General features: G+C 41.3%; 1 protein-coding gene across 1 annotated transcript in view; it reads right to left on the bottom strand.

Annotated features, from left to right (window-relative positions):
• Positions 1-20567, bottom strand: part of PLXNA1 (plexin A1) — a 395300-nt gene that overhangs the window by 23899 nt on the left and 350834 nt on the right. The window contains exons 24-27 of the mRNA XM_089521294.1: positions 9354-9500; positions 7856-8015; positions 3125-3336; positions 1043-1139 (exon numbers count right to left, since the gene is read on the bottom strand). Of these exons, the coding sequence (XP_089377420.1) occupies positions 1043-1139; positions 3125-3336; positions 7856-8015; positions 9354-9500 (616 nt within the window). The remainder of the gene's footprint in view (positions 1-1042; positions 1140-3124; positions 3337-7855; positions 8016-9353; positions 9501-20567) is intronic.

Consider the following 20567-nt stretch of genomic DNA (forward strand, 5'->3'; position numbering starts at 1 on the left):
AAAGCACAAAGTCAAAAAGCTGGAAATGACCAGAAGTCCACCTCTGGTTTTGAAAAATTGGGTGTATGTTAGTGCAAGGGGGTGGGTGAGTTTGCCACCTATTTGAAGGCATAACCACTGTTCCTGAAGGCTTCCAAGAGAGACAGTTCATTCCTTTTTTGGGTCAAATACAGGGCAGTCTAGGGAGACTGGCAGGCTTGAGAACTGCCTTGGGGAATGGAGGGTGTTGCTTCCAGCTCCAAGGTCACAACCTGTCCACCTCTGCTTATGCCACTAGCAAGACAAGTCTCTACATATCAAGGCTGCCACTTTTAAGTTCACTATATCAGAGGGACAGGTTAACCTACATAGCCAGGAAAGTGTGGGTAATACCTGCCAAGTGCTGTGTGTTTGCATATAAACAAGCTTACACACATTGATCTTTCTCTGCTCTGCATACTTGACTTATCTTAAAGGGCTTATAACTACAGTGTTACATTAGGCACAGGTATACCACATTTAACTATGGGCCCAAACAGACAGGCCAGAATAAAGCTGCTTTGGGTCACTTTGGAGGTATGCTGTTTAAATGCTGCATGCATCCTGAGAGGCCAGAAGCTGCACCAAAGCTGCACTCCAGTCCTTAGGCCTGGAGCATGGCTTTGGCATGGCTTCCAGCCTCTTAAGACACATGCAACATTTAAACAGCATATCTCCAAAGTGACCTGAAGCAGCTTTATTTTGACCTATCTGTTCGGGCCCAAAGTCTCTGACAAAGAAACTCTTTTTTACAAAGTGTTCTTATGACCTCAATCCCCACTTTTCCTCTTTGCCCTTTAGCTAGCTAGAAGCTTTTTTTAAAGCGGCATCAGCACTGGGTAGATGGTAAAGGAAGACTGGAGGGACACATGACTTTTTGTATCAGTCTGCAAGAGTGTGTCTGCAGCAAACAATGCAATGCAGGTCCTTTCTGGTCAGCCCTTGCTTACTCTGATTCTTAATTCCCAGATCATTCCTGAATACCAGATAACAAACAAGCAACAGTGATTTCTCATTTACTCACCGTATCTGCTGAGTGATTTGGTGAAGGTGGATGAGTTGGAAATGTTGTAGGCGGAGTTCTGCTTGGGTACCAGTGCTACTGAGGAACCATCTGTAACCTGGAGGACCAAATTTAAGACCAAAGAAACTTTCAGATCTTTAATTCCTGATTCTATCCAAACAGCACTGCTCTCTGACCTAAAGCAAGATGCAACAAAAAAATCTGACAAGATTGACCATGCTTTGTTGCAGGGGGAATACACAATCTCAAGAAGACTGATTAAGGTCTGGAATCAACATTTCCATTCTTCTCCATCATGAAAGACATATTTACATTGGTTGGGCCTATTTCAGAGCAAGTAAACCCCGATTTGGCCAGAGTTTTCTTTCTCTCAGATCCTGGGTCAGATAGAATTTATTTTTTCTTCCATAAAAGATCTTTTGTTCTGTACAGAATGACAGAGGCTGGATGGCCATCTGTCAGGCATGCTTTGATTGAGAGTTCCTGCATGGCAGGAGGTTGGACTGGATGGCCACTGTGGTCTCTTCCAACTTTGTGATTGCTCAAGACTGGTTTTTGCTGTTGTAATTCTGAGGTACTTTCATTCTAATCTGGAGGATTAGGATAGATCCTGGATAATACACCATTTGAGGAATGGGTAAGACTTTTTAAGACTTCACCAAGAATAGGGGCACTTTTCTAAGTCTTTTGCAAAGTAGAAAATAGCAAATTGAAAACCCAACCCTCTCAAGACTTTATTTTCAGATACACACACATTTTTATGATAGTAGGATTGCTTAGCCTGGCTTGCTGTGAAATCAGCTCTTAATTTCTCTGATTTTGAAATTATCTTTTTTGCCTTGATAACTTTACCACCTGAAAGGACATCAGCTAATTGGGTGTTGGAACATAGGCTTCTTACCTATGGTGGGCATGGGTGATATGAAGCTGTAATAAAGATGCAGTGCAGGAAAAAAACCTTTGGGGACAGTCCTCAACTGCTAAACAAGGGTAAATGTGAATGGGGGAAGTGGGCAAATGCTTCTTCCTCCATAAGGAAGAAAGGTGTGGCAGTGTCCTACTGCCAAGAGGAAGGTAAACAGCAGTCAGGCCCCACTGGCCCACATGTCAAGTTCGACCCATCTGAGTCATCCACTTTACATGTGGAAAAGCCCTTTCCTTGTGCAGGTTTCAAAGTTCAGTTCTATCAACACTGTGTTTGACTTCATAATTGTCTTTGTGAAAGACTACCACAATACATAAAAGTGACTTCTCCCTCTGAAAGACTAAGACTTAATCAAACTGCTTGAGCTGCTTACCGAAGGCGATCACAACCCATCCTGCCAGACCATCTGTCTAGAGATAGGCTAGATGCAAAACATCCAGTACATACTCAACTATAAGTCGATATCATATATAACAAGGGCAGGTTTGGGGATCAAAATTAGGTATTTTGATATGACCCATGCATAAATCAAGGAGAAAACTTAGGGTCTAAGTACCCATCCTCTCCTTTGTATCAGTCTGGGGAAGAGGGGCGAAGGCAAGTGTTTGCTCCCCCAAGCCTTTCCCCAACTTTTCTATCCCTTCGGAGGACACCCGAGTAGGGAAGGCAAGCATTTGCCTCCCTAGCATTTTCCCTGCCTGGCTGTCCCTTTGGGAGACAGCCGGTTTGGGGAAGAGGCTTGAGGAGCGAGCCTATTACCATATTGACCCATGTATAAGTTGACCCATGTTTTGGGGTTAATTTTTTTGTAATTTTTTTAATGTATACAAGAGTATATACGGTAGTTATAAGAGCAAATGTTCCTTTCTGGGTCCCCTTTATTGCTTTCAGATCAAATTATGTATCAAGGAAGCCTCAAAGGAAGGAGGCATTTACCTTACCTTTACCTGCTTATTTTCTCAAACCTGAGAGCTCAAAGCTTTCATTTCAAGATGTATAATTTGGCTTTTCAGACTCTGGCACTTGCTTTAACTTAAACATATTTAGCCCAATCTAGTGCCTTCCCCTGCTTCACAGCAACAGGCAAATTAATGACAATGATAACCCACAACACCAATTTTTCCATATATGAAGCATCTAAGCTGAGTGAACCTTACACTCAGTCGTCTGCTTTCTTCTGCCACACCTCTATGGCTAAATTCAGTGGACAACCACACCTGGTAATGGGCTAGTGTGTTGAGCCTTTTCCAGTCATTGTCGATCTTTGTGGTTACGTCTTCATCTTGCAGTATTATCCGAGCCATCCTGCCCTGCCGCCACTCTGCACCGATGGAAGAGAAGGGCATGGGGTCACTGGGGATCGTGCTCACTTTGGACAGATCACAGAATGAAAGGCATGGAGAGCATATGAATGCTGCATGGCACAAACAGGCTTTAAAAGCCAAACCCCATTTCAAACTTTCAGCTGTCTTTATCAGCAGCTGGGGCTAACAGAAACTTAGTATAGGAAATCAATGATATTATTAGATATAGCACAGCTGAGCTGTCTACTTCGTTCAGTGCTCCATTTGGAAAATATGGGACATTCCCATTCTTGGGCAGCACTGTTTAGTTGTTCAGACCAGTGCAGTGAATCATAAAACAACAGAAATACACAACACTCAAATTCCTTTGAGATTTTAACTTGTGAGACTCATTCTGTATTTTCAGTGAATACAGAGCATTATTGTTTCTGGGCACAAAGGATTGTCTCCTGAACTTTTGAGACAACTCTATTCAGCTTATTCATAGGAAACTTAAATTAGAGTTTACAGCTCTCCTCATATCTCAGGATGCTGTTACATGCCAAATCTTTACAAAATGCAGAAGTCAGTAAGATATGAAGTATGCTATGAAGCCCTCCTCCCGACCACCATCTTGAGGGGGAGAGAAGCAGGCCAGCAACAACAGGCCTCTGCCTGCTAACACGTAAAGCCCTCCTCCTGACCACCATCTTGCTTGTCTTATTGCATGTTGTTTTTATGATGTGTTAATTTTTATTGATTCTGTGAACCACTTTGATCATCTCGGAAAAGCGGTATAAAAATAAAACATATTATTATTATTATTATTATTATTATTATTATTATTATATAAGACACAGAACTGAATCTTTGCCCCTCATACATTCTATCATGAAACATTAATTGCTGAGCTAATATCAGCAAGTTGATACGTCCCTTGATTAGTAATGGGCTGTGTACTTTGGAATGTGGCAGCCAGGCCAGGCCCCACTGCCCAGAGCACAGAACACCTCTGTCAACAAGTACACATTCACAAGAACATTTTATATGGAAGGAAATCAAAAGATAATTTTGCTTTTATACCAAAGGTCATAAACTACACTTAACATACTCATTAGTTAAAATGAGTGTTTTCCAGTCAAACATGGAGCAGAAATTGCTTGTCTGAAGCTTATCTACCTTATTGATACTGCAATTTGCTTGAAGAACAACATTAGATATGATAAATGGGTGAATGTGTTTGGGTATCCAGGGTTATATCCAATTATGCCTAATTGATTGGGAGCCAGAAAAACTCTGGACTGAAACCAGGTACATTGTCAGCGAGTTATGCAAAAAGACACTCTCTTCAGCCACAAAGAAAGAGAAGCCTCAATGGATGACAGATCAAACACTTCAAGCAGTTAAAGAGAGTCAAGAAACAAAAGTAAAAGGTGACACAAATAGGGTCAAAACCCTGAATGCAACTGTTCTGCAACTTGTGTGCAGAAACAAGGAAAATTACTATAATAATCAATGTAGAGAAATAAAAGAAGACATCAAAATAGGAAGAACAAGATACCTCTTCTACAAGAGCTGAAAAATCAAAAGAAACTTTAAACCAAGAATGGCTGCATGACCAGCAGGGGAACACATTACATGATCAAGTACAAATAAAAGCCATTTGAAATAATACAGTGAAGAACTATATAAAATAAATTAAAGGATGACAGATTCATTCAAGGAAGAACCTCCAAATTTAGAAAGTGAAGTGGAAGCTGCACTCAGAGCACTTGGGAGAAACAAATCACCAGGAACAGATGGCATGCCAATAGTGTTTACAGTCACAGAGACAGAATCTATTCTACTTCCTACTAAAATCTGTTAACAAATATGGAAAACAAAAGAATGGCACTGCAAATCCTCCCATTATCAAAGCCTTCTCCACAGATAACAAAGGGCTATATGTGGGAGGAGGTACAGTTAGATTTTAATGAGGCTCAGCATCACAGAGGTGATGAGATAGCAATTGTCCAATTAGAAGATCTGTTGGGCAGAAGCTAGAACCTTCAAGATGATTCTGAGCAGAGGTTATGAAAAGCCCAAGGGCTCTTTGTCTCAGACTCTCCCTAAACAGACCACAGACAACTGAAACAAAGGAACTTTTGGAGCAGAAGCTCCATTTGGGAAGGCGGGTAGAAGCCGGACAAGACTCCAGGCTACCATCTATCTCATGGACATCAAGGACTAGAAATCCCATCTGATTTGTGAGTAATATCAAGAGAAAGTACTAGCCAGCTGCATTATTTTTTTATTCTTTTCTTGATTTGACTGAAATTTACTCTGTAACTTTCCATTTGTAATCTGTGACTGAAAAAAGACGTCCTTTTGCTATAGAATTTCCTTGCTTAGAATAAACCTTTTCTTTAAATACACTCTGTCACTCTCACACTGCCTCCTTCACATGCATTGGTTCAGCAAGACATAGCTCTTCCCCCATGTTGGAAAGAAAGAGGGAAGCATTTCTACAAGGAAAGTGCCAGTGGAATCCCCAGCAACATCCTGGGTAGTGGCAGCAAGTTCTTTAGATGAAAAGGTGGTCTCAAGGGGTCCCATCCGGCTCAGGAAGGAGAAGGGATGGGGACTCAGAGCACCCTCAGAGGCCCACAGTCTGGAAATAGTCAATATCCATTCCAATCCCCATTCATCAGCATCTGGAGAGCCCCATAATTAACCTCTTCCATGTGATGGTGGCAGTCTTGTTACACTCACTAAAGCTTGATCTATATGCCCAAATGTATTAATCTGTTTTCATATATGAAGATGTTCTTCAAAAAGATGGTAAAGCCCCTTACTAATCATATCAGTAGGCAGGTAACTTTCAGACAGCAAACTCTGCCCCATGATTGACTGAAACAGACATAGGTTTAAGCTAATGAGTATATTAAGTGTAGGGCCACATGCCTCCCATCCCCAATATACAGTTTGATTTTTGAAAGCCCTATAGAGTGTCATAATTCTATACACAATTTGCTGGGGAATATAATGCATAAATCTTAAGATTAAACTGGGATATGCTCTTGCTTCAATAGTGTACCAACAGAAAGATAAAATTGTAGGACCAGATATCTCTCTTTGCTTCAGACAAGAGAAGATGTAATTTGGATGTGGCATATTATTTCCCAGTCAAGTATTATTTCATGTATAAAAGGGCTGATTTACAATACAACTTGGAAATGTTATTTTTGGGCTACTGGCTAGGGGATTTGGGGAGATGCAGTCCAAACTGTATGTTACATAGGACATACATTGATTCAATCACATTTTTCACCCAATGAGAGGGCTAACACCATAAGGTAGCTTGGTAGTTTGAAACTACAGTGGACCCTTGTTATATGCTGGGATTTGGTTCCAAGATCCCACGTGGATAACAAAATCCATGGATGCTCAAGTTCCATAAAATATAATGACACTGCAAAATGGTGTCCCTTATAAAAAATGGAAAATCAAGGTTTGATATTTGAAATGTATACTTTTTTTGAACATTTTTAAACCATGTGTCATGGCCAGCCAAGAGCAGCTCTCGGAGGATGAGGATGAGGATGGGCCTCCTCCAGAGCAAGAGCTAATTGAGGCTACGCCAGGTGCTAATCCTGCTCTGCCAGGTCCCAGCTGTGATCCCCCAGCCCCAGAGGAGGAGGCTCAACCAGGTCCTAGTGCTAGTGAGATGCTTCCTGTGGTGCAACAGCCTAGTGGTGACTCTGGGGAGGAATCATGCCTGGATGTGCCTACCTATAAACAAAGAAGGGCTGAGAGTGCTTGCAGGCGCAGATCCAGGAGAATTGCAGAGAGGCAATTAGCAAACCAGCCTCAGGTGGCATGGGGGAAGTTTCCCTTACTTAAGGTGCAGAGAGGCATCAACTCAGTGCCAGAGTTTATTGCATGATTCTTTGGTGTGATTGCTGCCGGCACTGGCTCCTTGTATCTTGACTCCTTGTTGCCTTGACCTCAGAATGGACTGGACCCTTGTTATCTTCTGGCTGCTTTGACCCTGGACTGATTTGACTACTCTGACTTCTGGTATCCTGACTTTGGCTTGGCTTTCGGATTGCTCTCTAATGCTGACTCCTTGCAAGGTCTGTGGTCTGCTTCCACTTGCTGTGCTAAGCCATTCTTATCGGCATAGTGTGGGTGTGCTGGCCGCAGTCTAGGACACCATGGATGCTTGAATCCACGTATAAGAAATCCGTGTATAAGAAGGGCCGACTGTACTGTCCCCTTCCAAACTCTTTGGAAATAGTCTCTTTAGCAAAGGCAGGTAATTCCTTGTCAACAGGTGCAGAAACTTACATGATACACTCATCAAGTGACAAATAACAAAGAGAATCTAAAAAAGCAACATATTTCTTCTGACATAAGCTTTTATAGCTGATAGTGTCTGATGAAGTGCATTCATGGAAATTTATCCCACATAAAATCTGTTTGTCTTTAAGGTGCCATGGTCTTTATTGCTTTTGCTGCAATAAAGCTAACTAGGCCACTGTAAGTACACATGTAATATGAACTAGCTGTGTGAATACAATGTTTACCCTACACTTGATTGCCTGGGAAAAAACTACAACTCACCCAGATCCATGTCTCCTGCTTTGGGTCGCTGAGAGTATGGCACTCCTTTATACACTGCATCCAGAAGTTTTTCCTTCACTTGTGTAATGGTGTCACAATTCAGAACCTTCACAGGGATCTCAGGAGCATTTTCATTCTCAGGGTTCACACAGTTCAGTGTCTATATGAAAGGAAGAAGTAAATACATCTTTGTAAAGGATGTGTCAATTACACTACAGTTGAGCAGCAGGGAGGTATGGCAGGAAACAGCCAACAGGAAATAAAACTGTTATCAAATTACTTGGAGCAAGCTTTACCTCACTTCTACTCATTAAGTAGCAAGCTCTGATAGAACATGCTTTTTTTAGGCGAACCTTCTCATCCCAGGAATATTTACTCAGCTAAGATACTAACCAAACAAGCCATTGCTCCAACCTTATAAAAATCATCACCCTCAATCATAAATGCTGCCATTTAATCCAGTACTTGATCTTCAACAGTACCAGACCCATATTGTAAAAGATATTAAGGCAGAGCACAACGTAATATAAATAGAACCAGAAAAAGTATAGTCTAGAATCCCCCCTCCCCCCGGCCACAGTGGCTGACCAGATACACCTATAATGTTCATAAAGACATAATCCTCTCCTGTGATTGTTTCCCAACAACTGGTATACAGAGTCATATAGTCTCTGATACTTGAAGCAGTACATGGTCAATATGACTAGCATTGTGGACAGCCTTATTTCTGATGTGTCTGTGACATCCCCTTTTAAAGGCACCTGTTTTAGTGGTCAAGACTATCTTCTTTGGGAGTGCATACCATAGTTTAATTATGTATAATGTGAAGAAATACCTTTTATCTGTTCTGCTGTTCACCACCAACATCCAGTGGTCAAAGATACACACACTATCCCCAACTGTGGACTTCCATTTGATCTGTCATGACTAATTATCATTTGATAAGAACATCAGATTGTCCTGCTTGCCACTCATAAGTTGTTCCTAAGAAGTGGAACATAGCAGGGTCTCTTCTCATACTTTAAGGGGAATGACCAAAAGTGTAGAATACTGATTATGGCTGCATCTGCACTGCATAAATAATCCAGTTTGCGACTACTTTAACTGTAATGGCTCAATACTATAGAATTCTGAGAATTGCAGTTTGTTGTGGCACCAGAGCTGACAGAGGACTAAACATCTCACAAAACTACAATTCCCAGAATTTCATAACACTGACTATTAAAGTGGAAACTGGATTATTTTTGCAGTGCAGCAGCAGCCTATGAGTGTATATTTCTTGTGCTTTGTTGTTGTTTTTACTTCTTCCGAATACCTAGAAGACATCATTGCTGTGCACTGGTATGTTAACTCTTCTTCCCCACCCCTAAAAAAACCCCAGTGTCTGAATTATTCTCAATGTTCATGCTTCTCTTTCTATATGATCCCTTTCTTTCCTCTCTTCCCACTATTTAAAATAACACCAGCTAATAGGATCTTAACTTCTAATTTTACTAACCAACATTTTGTAGTCAATCTGCTGACGGATGAGCTTATCTTCACTTAATGAGTATCGGGCCTCTCCAGTGATGGCGTCTATGGGTCCCTTCTCCATTTGCTGTTTGATGGCACAGTATAGCATGAAAAGAGGCTCACCTGCACACTCCTAAAGGGAAGGAAAAGAAAGAAGAACGAGAAGGCATCTGATAAAGCATCTCAGAGTCATCTTCAAAAGAACCTTGTGATACCTAAAATAAATGGGGATACTTTTTTTGTATTTGAGAATCAAACTTGCATCAGATGTCAATTTCATTAAGAGCTACAGTAATCATGTGTATTTAATAATAATAATAATAATAATAATAATAATAATAATCTTTTATTTGTATACCACTTTTCCTCCAGAACAAAGCGGTTCACACATGTCACAATACAGTACATCAACAATTACAAATATTACAAATTTTAAATATTTCTTGAAAAACTACTAAGAAAGAACATGCTTCAAATGCATACACTGAAGAAACCACTGTAGTAGTAAGATTGAGATGCGACCAGTGGGTAACTTCTGTGTTGCCTCTGGAAGTTGTTCCATTTGCTTTAAAGCAATATTCTTATTTCAGGACCAAAACATGAATATTGTATCATTTTATTTACTCCTAACATCTTTAGAAACCTCTGCTTTGTAATATGCAAGTCTTAACTTGTTCCAGAGGTCTTGGCAGCTCTTCTGAGCAGGTTTTAAGTCTCAGAGGGGGCTGGAGAAGGAGGAGTGATCCCTGATTCTGACAGAAACATGAGGAAATGCAAAAATACACTACTAGATACCTGATCCTAGCACAATGCTTTCAGAAACAAAACATGTAATCTATTAATTACATTATATACTTGTGAAAGAAAGCAGGAATGAACTATGAGTTAGCTGTATACATTAAGAGCTTCATTGAATGTAACTGAATTTCTAGGAGAATTTTAAAATTTTCCAGTTTGAAACAACTTTTGCAATTTGTTTGCCTAGTTACAAATCCAACATTTGAAGTTCAGATAGAGGTTCTTTATTAATTTGAGCTTATTTTCTGCTGCTCCAGAGGGCAGGACCCTAACCAATGGGTTCAAATGCTGAGAAGGGAAATTATAACTAATTATTAGGGAGAACTTCATGATAGTAAATGCTGTTTGATGAGGAAATAAATTCCCTCCCAAGGTAGTAGACCTTCTTTGGATACCCCCTGGAGACTCTTCAGCAGCAGATTCCTAAAATGGCAGGGGTTTAGAAAGATGGACCTTCCACTTTCTTCCAACTCTGTGAAAGTTCAATCTCATAATAAACTGAGACATGCAATAAAAATATACTGTCATTCAAGAGCCTTGGAATTATATTGTTCTTTCTGAGAGGTAAGGAAGTGCAAGTCCTGCTGTACAGTTTCAAAATAAGGCTGTAACTGCTCTAAGAATGGCACTATGTGATCACCTAACATTTTTTCCTCAGGGTTTCTATGGGGGAAAAGGGTGACAGGCAGACTTTATTTATTTATGTAGTTAGTTAGTTATTTCCACACACATGGAATTTATTTCCAGTACCATTTCCACAGATTGGTCATATATTGAAATTAGACAGCAGGAGATGCATATCTAACTTCTTGGAGAGGCTCTTGCTTTTACAGAAATGTGTAAAAAGAAGAAAATGGATTAAAAAAAGGCTTGGATCACTTGTCTGACTGTAGTTTCCTAAAAACTGGCCCCTTCTCAATCACATCAAACATGCAGCAGGTACTGCCAGTATAAATGATTTCACTTGTTTAAAAAAATGTTTGTTGGTTGAGTTTCAAAGAGGTGAGGTTCAACTTATCAACTAATTCTGAGTTTGGTGGCATCCCTAATTACGACCTGACATCTTTTCAAAATCTAGGCTCAGTTGCACAAAGATAAAATACCCAGTGTATAATGACGGACAGCAAAGAACCAAGCGGACAACTAAAAGGTATTTCAAAAGGTCTTTCAATATGCATCTAGACTAAGCAATACGAAGTTCCAGAAGTAATTGACTTAAATCTGCATGCTTCTTGTCATTCACTGCCTGATCAGAGAAACAGACTATACATTCCACTGTCTATCTGTTACAGTGACCAGGATCTGCTTCTTTAGAAAGGGTTACAGGATAGCTGCAAAACAATCCATTCTTTATTTCTTACATAGCATAAAACATACAGGCAAGCAGAACATAAATCTCCATCCCCCAAATATTATACCTAGAAATTATATCTGAACTATCTGTAAATTTCTTACCCTTTTCTTTTAATTTTTGAATCAAAGCACATTTCGTAGCCATGACGTTTACCAATCATTAGATGTATAAAATGATTGCTTCTTTTTGTCTCCTCTACTGCCTGCTAATTTCACTGTGCACACTACTGTTATATGAAAGAAGAAATACATAATTGGCTACTCAAATTCTGTTTTAATAAAAGAACCAGTACAATTCTGCCAGTAATAGGCAACATGCCATCTGACCTATGCTCAAGAATTTTTAGAACAACAAAAGTGCTCAAGGGAGCATTTTTAAAGGAGATGTAGTAGTGTGTGCATGCAATAACAGGAAGAAAAAAGCAACAAAGAAAAGGAAGATTTAGTATGTCCACGGCCCAAAGAGTGCTATTTTATATACTCAAGTATCTCTGATAAAAATGGATTTCATATGAGATTCAGGGGAGACAAGAGAAATTAATAAGACACTGGCTATTCCAATGATACTTCTGAAACAAACGAGAGGCCAAGAATATATCACTCTGAAAACAGTTATCATTGCAGCAGAGATTGACCTCAGCTTTGGATCACATGCATAATGTTGCTGCATAAAATACATGGACTCCAAGATACTTCACTTTTGCCTAAGGCACTGCCACTGCTACTCAAAATGGTGCTCTGTGGATCAGTGTTGGCCTTCAAACCATCTACTGCCTGTCCCTGGAAAGTTTCTAGGAAAGAAATAAACATCTGTAGCCAATGGGCACAAATATGGTACAGGTCCCTGGCACATTGGGGGAAAAACTGCTAGTCCCCCAAGTCAGATAGCTTGAGAAGCACTGGTCTAGGGCAGTCTTTCCTCCCCAACTAGGATAGAGATGAAAGTGGGAAAATCACAGACAAATATCCCAAGTGAGCTTAGTCTTCCCACCCTCTTTCCCTGCTGGTCACCATCACAACAAATTCTACTTTGGTGCAAAGAGTGCCTGCTCCCTCTGTCACCATATGCTGTTAGCATCTCGTTAGCATCTGCAGTAATTAAAGAGACAGCTGCTAACGAGCAGGAACAGGCATACATCATCCCTAGACCTTCCGACAACATGCCTGTCTTTGAAATTATGTTTCATTTGCAAACTTGGCTTCATTAAGTCTGCTTGAGGAAAAAAAAAAGATTGAGGGAACCAGTGTGGGTGCTATGCTATTTATTAATAACTGTCTTGTCTTCACATAATGCACAAGCTTCATGATGACCGCATGTTAAATAGGCACACATGGCAATTATGCTGGAGCATGCGAAGACTTTCTCACTTCAGTTTTTCCTTCCACTTCCAGGTAAGGCAAAAATGTTAAGCCTTTCTGATTGCTTATAAAAGCTAGCTGCAAACCATCCAGCCACGAAAAGCAACACAGACAGCGAATAAATTGAAGGTGGCTCCTTGGTCACATCTCATTTGTCTGTTATGTTCTCTCTTGTTGCACAGTTCTCTACCAATTGCAGTCAGCTGAGGAGCCAAGCATTGCTTTGGGGCTGCGAATCTGACCTTTGATTGGGGCTGCTTCAAAGTGCTGATGAAAAGAGCCGATTGGTTTTTTTAAAAAAATCACCTCTACAGACTAAGCCGTTTAACATTCGTACTCCATAGATGTTTGGCCTCATGAGATGACCAAGGAACAGAGGCGTTTGTTTTTATATAAAACTCTGGGAGGTATTAATTATTAATTACCTCTACATTTGTTAGCTCCCCAACTCTCAGCTGCAGAGTAATACCTGAGTAGGTGCCACTATCATGCCAAGTGGAAAAACTTTCTGTAAGAATTAGTGGATTCAGTATCTCTATTCAATGGCAAGGGGTAGTATTTGGCATGGATCTTCTAAAGAGGAGATTGCCATTTCAAACCATCAACGGTTGCAATCCAGCTTCAATCGATCTTGGATGAAACGGATTATCTTGACCCACTTCAAACTGGTTTTCGGGCGGGTTACGGGGTTGAGACTGCCATGGTCGCCTTGGTCGATGATCTCCGTCTGGGCATAGACAGGGGTAGCGTGTCCCTGTTAGTGCTCTTGGACATCTCAGCGGCTTTCGATACCATAGACCATGGTATCCTTCTGGAGCACCTGGCAGGGGTGGGTATCGGGGGCACTGCGCTCCAGTGGTTCCGATCCTACCTCTCCGGGAGGTTCCAGATGGTGCAGCTGGGGGACGTGTGCTCCGATAAGAGGGCCCTCACATCTGGGGTCCCTCAAGGAGCCATTCTGTCTCCCATGCTTTTTAACATTTACATGAAACCGCTGGGAGAGATCATCCGGAGTCATGGGGTGCGGGGTTATCAGTACGCTGATGACACCCAAATAATTTTCTCTATGTCTCCGACTGATGCAGTGACCAGGGATGGCATCTCTCCTCTCGTGACCTGTCTGGAATCGGTAATGGGATGGATGAGGGAAAACAGACTCAGCCTGAATCCAGAGAAAACGGAAGTACTCGTGATAGGTTCTCCTGGCCCGGGGATGACGGTGGTTCCACCTGTCCTGAACGGGATCACGCTTCCTGTGAAGGACTCAGTACGCAGTCTGGGGGTGCTCCTTGATTCGTCGCTCCATCCTACTTCTCAGGTGGATGCGACGGTCAGGAGCATCTGTTATCAGCTTAGGCTGATATGCCAGCTGCGTCCCTACCTGGACCAGAGGGACCTTGAAACTGTAGTACATGCTCTGGTAACTTCTCGATTGGATTTCTGCAATGCGCTCTACATGGGGCAACCCTTGTACCATACCCGGAAGCTGCAATTAGTGCAGAATATGGCAGCACGACTGGTCACTGGTACATCCAGGGCCAATCACATAACACCTGTGCTTAAAGACCTGCATTGGCTGCCTATTCGCTTCTGGGCGAAATACAAGGTGTTGGTTATTACCTATAAAGCCCTAAATGGCTTGGGCCCGGGGTACTTGGAGGACCGCCTCTCTCCGTACAATCCGCCCCGCACACTCAGATCAACTGGGCAGCAATTATTAAGAGTTCCAGAGGTTAGACTAGTTACCACCACCAGGAGGGCCTTTACCACCTTGGCCCCCAACCTGTGGAACTCGCTGCCCGCCGAGCTCTGCTCGGCCACCTCCCTGGCCCATTTTAAGAAGGGGCTGAAGACATATCTCTTTGAGCAGGCCTACCCCTGACTCCAGTATGCTCTCTCCCCCCTCCGTCGTCAGCTGGTTGAGCTGGCATGAGTTAGTTTGTTTTATTGTAATGTTTTTAATGTATTTTTAATGTGTATGTATTGCTTTGTTGTACACCGCCCTGATTTCTAGAAGGGCAGTATAGAAATAAAATTTTATTATTATTATTATTATTATAATGATACATCATACAAAAACAGGCTGCTGCATCTACCCAGCAAAGATAACAATGAGCTAGCTCAATAGCTAAATATTATGCCAAATAATGTGTAAGTCAGCTTTTTGTTATTTACAGAAAGCTATCACATTCTGGCTGGCATCCTGTTGGTTATATTCAACTAGAGTAGACCTATTCAGTCAGTTGTTCAATGCTGAGTCATCATATAGATAAATCTTATGGATTCAATACAACTGCTGTAGTCAGGATTTAGGATTCTTGGAATTACGCTACCTATTAATCTGGATGTTGATCTACTTAACATGATGTATATCACTGATAAAGAGATAGAGCAGAAATATTGGAAAGTAATTTTATACATGACTTCAGCAGCGAGACTATTCTGGCCCGGGACACATGGTCCCGAAGTGCCATGCTGCCGCCGATACTAGGGTTAGGGACTGTGCACCAACCGCACAGTCCCTAACCCTAGCACGGCATGGCGGCGGCCTAATGGTGCCATCCCATCCACACGGGCGCCGCCATCTTGACATAAGCGACAAGCAGCATATAAACATTGCTGCATGTTGCTTACTTCACAAGTGCACCATACGACCCAAAAAGAACCTGTTTTTTCCAGGTTCTTTTTGGGGCGGAGGGACGCCAGGCAGTTTGGCTGCTGCGGTGTCCCTCCAGAGGGAAACAAGCCATCGCCAGCCTGCCCTTTGGGGGCAGAGTGTCCTGGGCCTCTGCAAAAATGAAAACTTAATCGAATATTCACAACTGAAGGATGGCTAGCTCTAAACGTATGGACACGATAGAATTAGACAGACTTTCATGGAAAATTAATGAGAATATTCTGACTAAATTAGAAGAAGACTGCAAGCTTGCTGTGAAATACTAGAGAAAGGAGTATAAAAAGGCTTTGTATATAGATTGAAGAAGTAGTTTATAGATCACGCAGGACACCTATGATTACTAACATTTTGGAATTAAAATATGGTTTGACATTAAGATCCTCTCATTCTGGTCAGAAGAAGGAGGTAGTTTAATGATACTGGAGAAGTAGGGAAGCTGCTTTGGGTCCCAATTTTGTGACAAAAGTGGGATACAAATTAATATACAAAATAAATAAACAAATATAGAGAATATAATAATAAAATAGGACTAATTTAAGGCAGAGATACCTTGAATACATTAAAAATATTATTTACTCAGTAAATTTACATAAATATTATTGGTATATCCAAATTTTGGTTAGCTTGGGCGTTAAAAGAAATGTTCAGTCTCACTAGGAAGGAAAGAAGAGATAAGGTGGAAATCTTCATTTAATGAGTTCATATCATTTAAGATATGTATATGATATAGTAAGTGTAATTTTTATTGTTATTGTTACTACCTTTTTCCTCTCTTTTTCTGATTTATTTTAATAAAAATATTTTTATAAAAATAAAATAGAATTTAGGCATCTGACTCTGTACTTTTTCACTTTAAGAAGTCTTCAGACACACAAAGACTGGATTATTTTACTATCTCTAATGAAGAGTATATATGCTAAACAGTATACTTAATAGAATCTGTAGGTCCCTCCAACCCAAAAGTCTTTTATAGAGGTCTTAAGATCAATAAACATGGAAGACATGAATCGTACCTGTCAGGACAAGAAGGGTTTGGGACTTTTAGAAATGGAGACCCCTGGTCTCCACAGTATGGATTAGGTCTGCGGTCCAGTGAATTCCTCTCCCTGAAGCAGGCTAGAGCCCCAAATATTCCCTCTTTCCATGTGCACACACCACTCCTTGCTCCTATGGAAGCAACTCTACACAAAAGTGAGCAAGACCATTAAAAAAGGGCAAAAGTTGTATTGGTATCCTTAGGCAAAGAGCTTTATTAACACAGTATCTCCACAGCTGTTGGGGAGCAGGGATTATGTGCTGATCTGCAAGATAAGAAGAGCATTTTTTAACAGCTAACAGGGAGATATCTATCAGCACACGTCACAGAACGCTCTGCTCTTGAACAATTTCTCTGCATGAGGATGCAGTACTTTCCCCAGGGTCATCGAAAGTCTGTGTTCAATCTTTTAAGGACACAGACCTAAAGATGCTCTTATGTCATATGATTATGAGTAACTGCACGGTCAGTTGGAATGAGCTTTTATGAAATGAACCCATGGCTCTGAGCCCAGTTCCTAATAGAAAAGAGTCTGATGCAAAACAAACAGCTGAGCAAAAATAACCCACTCCTGCTCAGAGATCCTGCTGTTCTGTTTAACAGTGCTCAGGAAAGGAGTTGGATGAAGGTGAGACGACAACTCCAAACCTTGCAGGCATATTTCTTCCACTACACAGCTGTTCAACAGCTTTCTTCTCCTCCACAGTATTTTTTACACAGATTATTACACATCTGTAACTGCTTTTACAGATGTAGAATAGGAAAGTTCAATTAGGTGACACATGAAGCTCCTTTATGCTGAGCCTGATCTATCTGGTCCAGCACTGGCTCTTCTTTTTCAGGGATAGATCTTCTTTTTTAAACAAGAGATGTTAAATTTTTTGTGGGTTTTTCGGGCTATGTGGCCATGTTCTAGAAGAGTTTATTCCTGATGTTTTGCCTGCATCTGTGGTTGGCATCTTCAGAGAAAGCCTTCGACTTCACAAGAGATGTTGAAGCTTGAGCCTGGATTCTTCTGTGCTTTATCAGTGACCTACTCATTCATCCTCTTTACAAACTGCAGGGCTAAGAACTCTCATACTATTTTGTTACACTTGAGTAGAACAAATGCTTTTATTGCTTTTACTCTGTTTCCACTAGGCAGTGTTTCCAGGGTTCTTCCTGTCTACAGCTTTTTAATTGGGGTTACCTGGACAGGAGGGAGGTGTCACCTGGGTACAGAACCTAGTTATGTGCAAAACACAGGGACTATGAGGCAAAGTGCTCTTGAGAAGAGCATTTCCTTTAACCTCTAAGGGATTACCAGAAGCTGCAGGATGTGAAGGAATGTGTAAACATTGGCATTTGCAAATGTTGGCATTTGCATGTGAGTGTCTGTGCATATGTGGAGAGGAGGCCTGAGGCAGCGGGAGCCAAACTAGCTAACACTCACGGTGTCTTATTGATGAGATTTAGCTCATCAGGCACCTAATATTGTGCATTTTTCAACGCTCCTCTTTATCTGTTTCACTTTCCCATTCCCTGGGATGGCTCATTAGGAGGCTGATGAATGGCGCTTGAGGCCTCAACAAAAGCACCGCGGCTGGGCCGGCTCATTCCATGAAACCTGCCGGTCTCCACCTTTACCACAATAGATATTCAGGTGAGAACAGCCCAGATAAGAAGAAGCAGAGGTTTTTTCTACCGTTCAGTGGTGCTGAATCAATATGTAATTTCCCACACAGATGACTGGCAGGGCTGCTTTCTTTTTCTTCACATGCCTTGTGACATTGCTGTGTAGCTGTCACTAATCCCATGTGTCTCTGTATAGGACACTGACGGGAACAATTCCTGCCAATCTGAGGGCAAATGGGCCAGCCATTAGTGTACAAAAGCAAATATAAGATTAATCTGGGGCATCCTCAGTGTTGCATGCCAGTAGTACTCCTAGAAACTGTTTTTTTTTTGAGGGGGGGAGCGGTAAACAGCAAGCACTCTCCTTCCCTAGCTCTGGCCACAAACCATTCATTCTGGCCCAAAAATATGGACTCCAATCCCACACCTCCCCCTTGCAAAAGCAGTGTCTTGTTTAGTGATGAGTTTGGGAGGGGGGAGACCGAGGCTATTTAGGAGAACCATACCCTCCTAATGTTTCCTCTTTTTTAAATCCAATAATTTTTCGGGTTGCTTTTCCCCATAAAGAAACTGGACATTTTCTTTAAAAACAAAATACTTTAATTTAAAATAATAAACAAAGAGCTAGTGACAAGATGTTCATACATCACTACCTGGCCTCTGTGTGTGTGTGTATGTGTGTGTATGCACTTTCAAGTTACCTGTCAACTTATGTCAACTCCATGAATTTCATAGGCTTTTCTTGGGCAAGGAATATTCAGAGGTGGTTTTGTCATTTCCTTCTTCTGAACTATAACCTATCTTCATACTTCCAAAATTATTCAAAACACATTTAGGTTCTGCTATTGGGAAGGGACTTTCCTTCAAGTATGTGGTCCACGAATACAGCCTGAAACTCCGCTAAGTATGTCTCCCTTGCACCATCATGGCAAGGCCCTTGCATGACACCATTTCTGATTCCTCTTGCTTCTTGTCTGCTTCAAATTCCTCCATATTCAGAAGTATGTGAAAGAATCTGGGCTATGTTTGGAAATGCTCACACCAACTCAAGAAATAGATATGAGAAAATATAAGGCTTCTGTCAATCTGGGCAAACTGACAATTTTTAGAAGCCCACATAGTCCACCAAAGGCTCAGCAGAAGGAGAAACTGCTGACAGTGCAGACAGTGAGACCAATTAGCTAAACCTACTTCTGATTCTCTACTTTTTTTGCTCAGGTTTTTTCTGAACACTACTGTTTTCTGCTGAAGACACAAAGTTCAAAAAACACAATAACTTTCTTTGCTTTACTATAATGTTGATGGTTTCTTTTGTTGTAAACTTTAATGCCTTCTTTGTTTCCCATAAACTGGTATAAAATGAGGTGCCACATTTCTCACAGTTCAGCAGGGTTGTAGTTCCATTTGTAATAAGTTCAGGCACTCATAATAACAGATATGTTGCTAAAGATAATCCAAACCTATATCTGCAAGCCAGTTCTAGCAGTTTTCAAGAATGTCTTTTGTAAAGATGTGTGTGTAGGTACCTTCAAGTAGTCTGCTGACTTATGAAGTCCCCATTAATTTCATAGAGTTTTATTAGGCAAAGGATACTCAGAGATGGTTTTGCCAATTCCTTCCTCTGAAATACAGCCTACAGCACCTGGTTTTCCTTGGTGGTCTCCCATCCAAGTATTAACTATGGCTTACCCAAGATCAGGTGGGATCTGATGCCTTTCGGGTATTTAGGTCCCTTTTTTGTACAGATATTGAGTCTTAATTGCCTACTCAAGACCGAGCTACCTTCACATATTTTGCGTTGCAACAGGGACAGCTTGGAATATTGTTGCTGCCAAGGCAAACAAACTGAAGTGTAATCCAGACAATACAGAGGTGCTCCAGGTCAGCTAAAAGGCAGAGCAGGGAACATGGATTCAGCCTATGCTGTATGGAGCCTACTGTATACTCACCCTGAAGTCTCATGTTTGTAGCTTGGGTGTAACTCCTGGACTTAGATTTGAGCTTGGATGCCCAGATTTCATCAAAGTAAAGGAATGCATTTGTACAGTTAAAGCTAGTCCACTAGCTGTGCCCATTGCTTGAGAAGTTGGAATTGGATATGGTGACACATTCCTTGACTACATTCTACTTTGATTGCTGTAACGGTCTCCATGTAAGGATGCTTTGGAAAACTCCACGGAAACTCTAGTAGGTCAAAAATGCTGTGGCAAGGCTACTGACTTGTGCTGGTTACCAGGAACACACAACTCCCTTGTTGAAACAGCTTCACTAGCAAGAGGTTCATTTCCAGGCAGAATTCGAAATGCTGGGTATGACCTTTCAAGTTTCATACAGCTTAGGTCCAGACTATCTGAAAGATTGTG

Source organism: Sceloporus occidentalis, unplaced genomic scaffold (assembly GCF_023333645.1).
Source record: "Sceloporus occidentalis isolate IW3139 unplaced genomic scaffold, rSceOcc1.0.p SCAF_1, whole genome shotgun sequence".
NCBI classification, from domain to species: domain Eukaryota; kingdom Metazoa; phylum Chordata; class Lepidosauria; order Squamata; family Phrynosomatidae; genus Sceloporus; species Sceloporus occidentalis.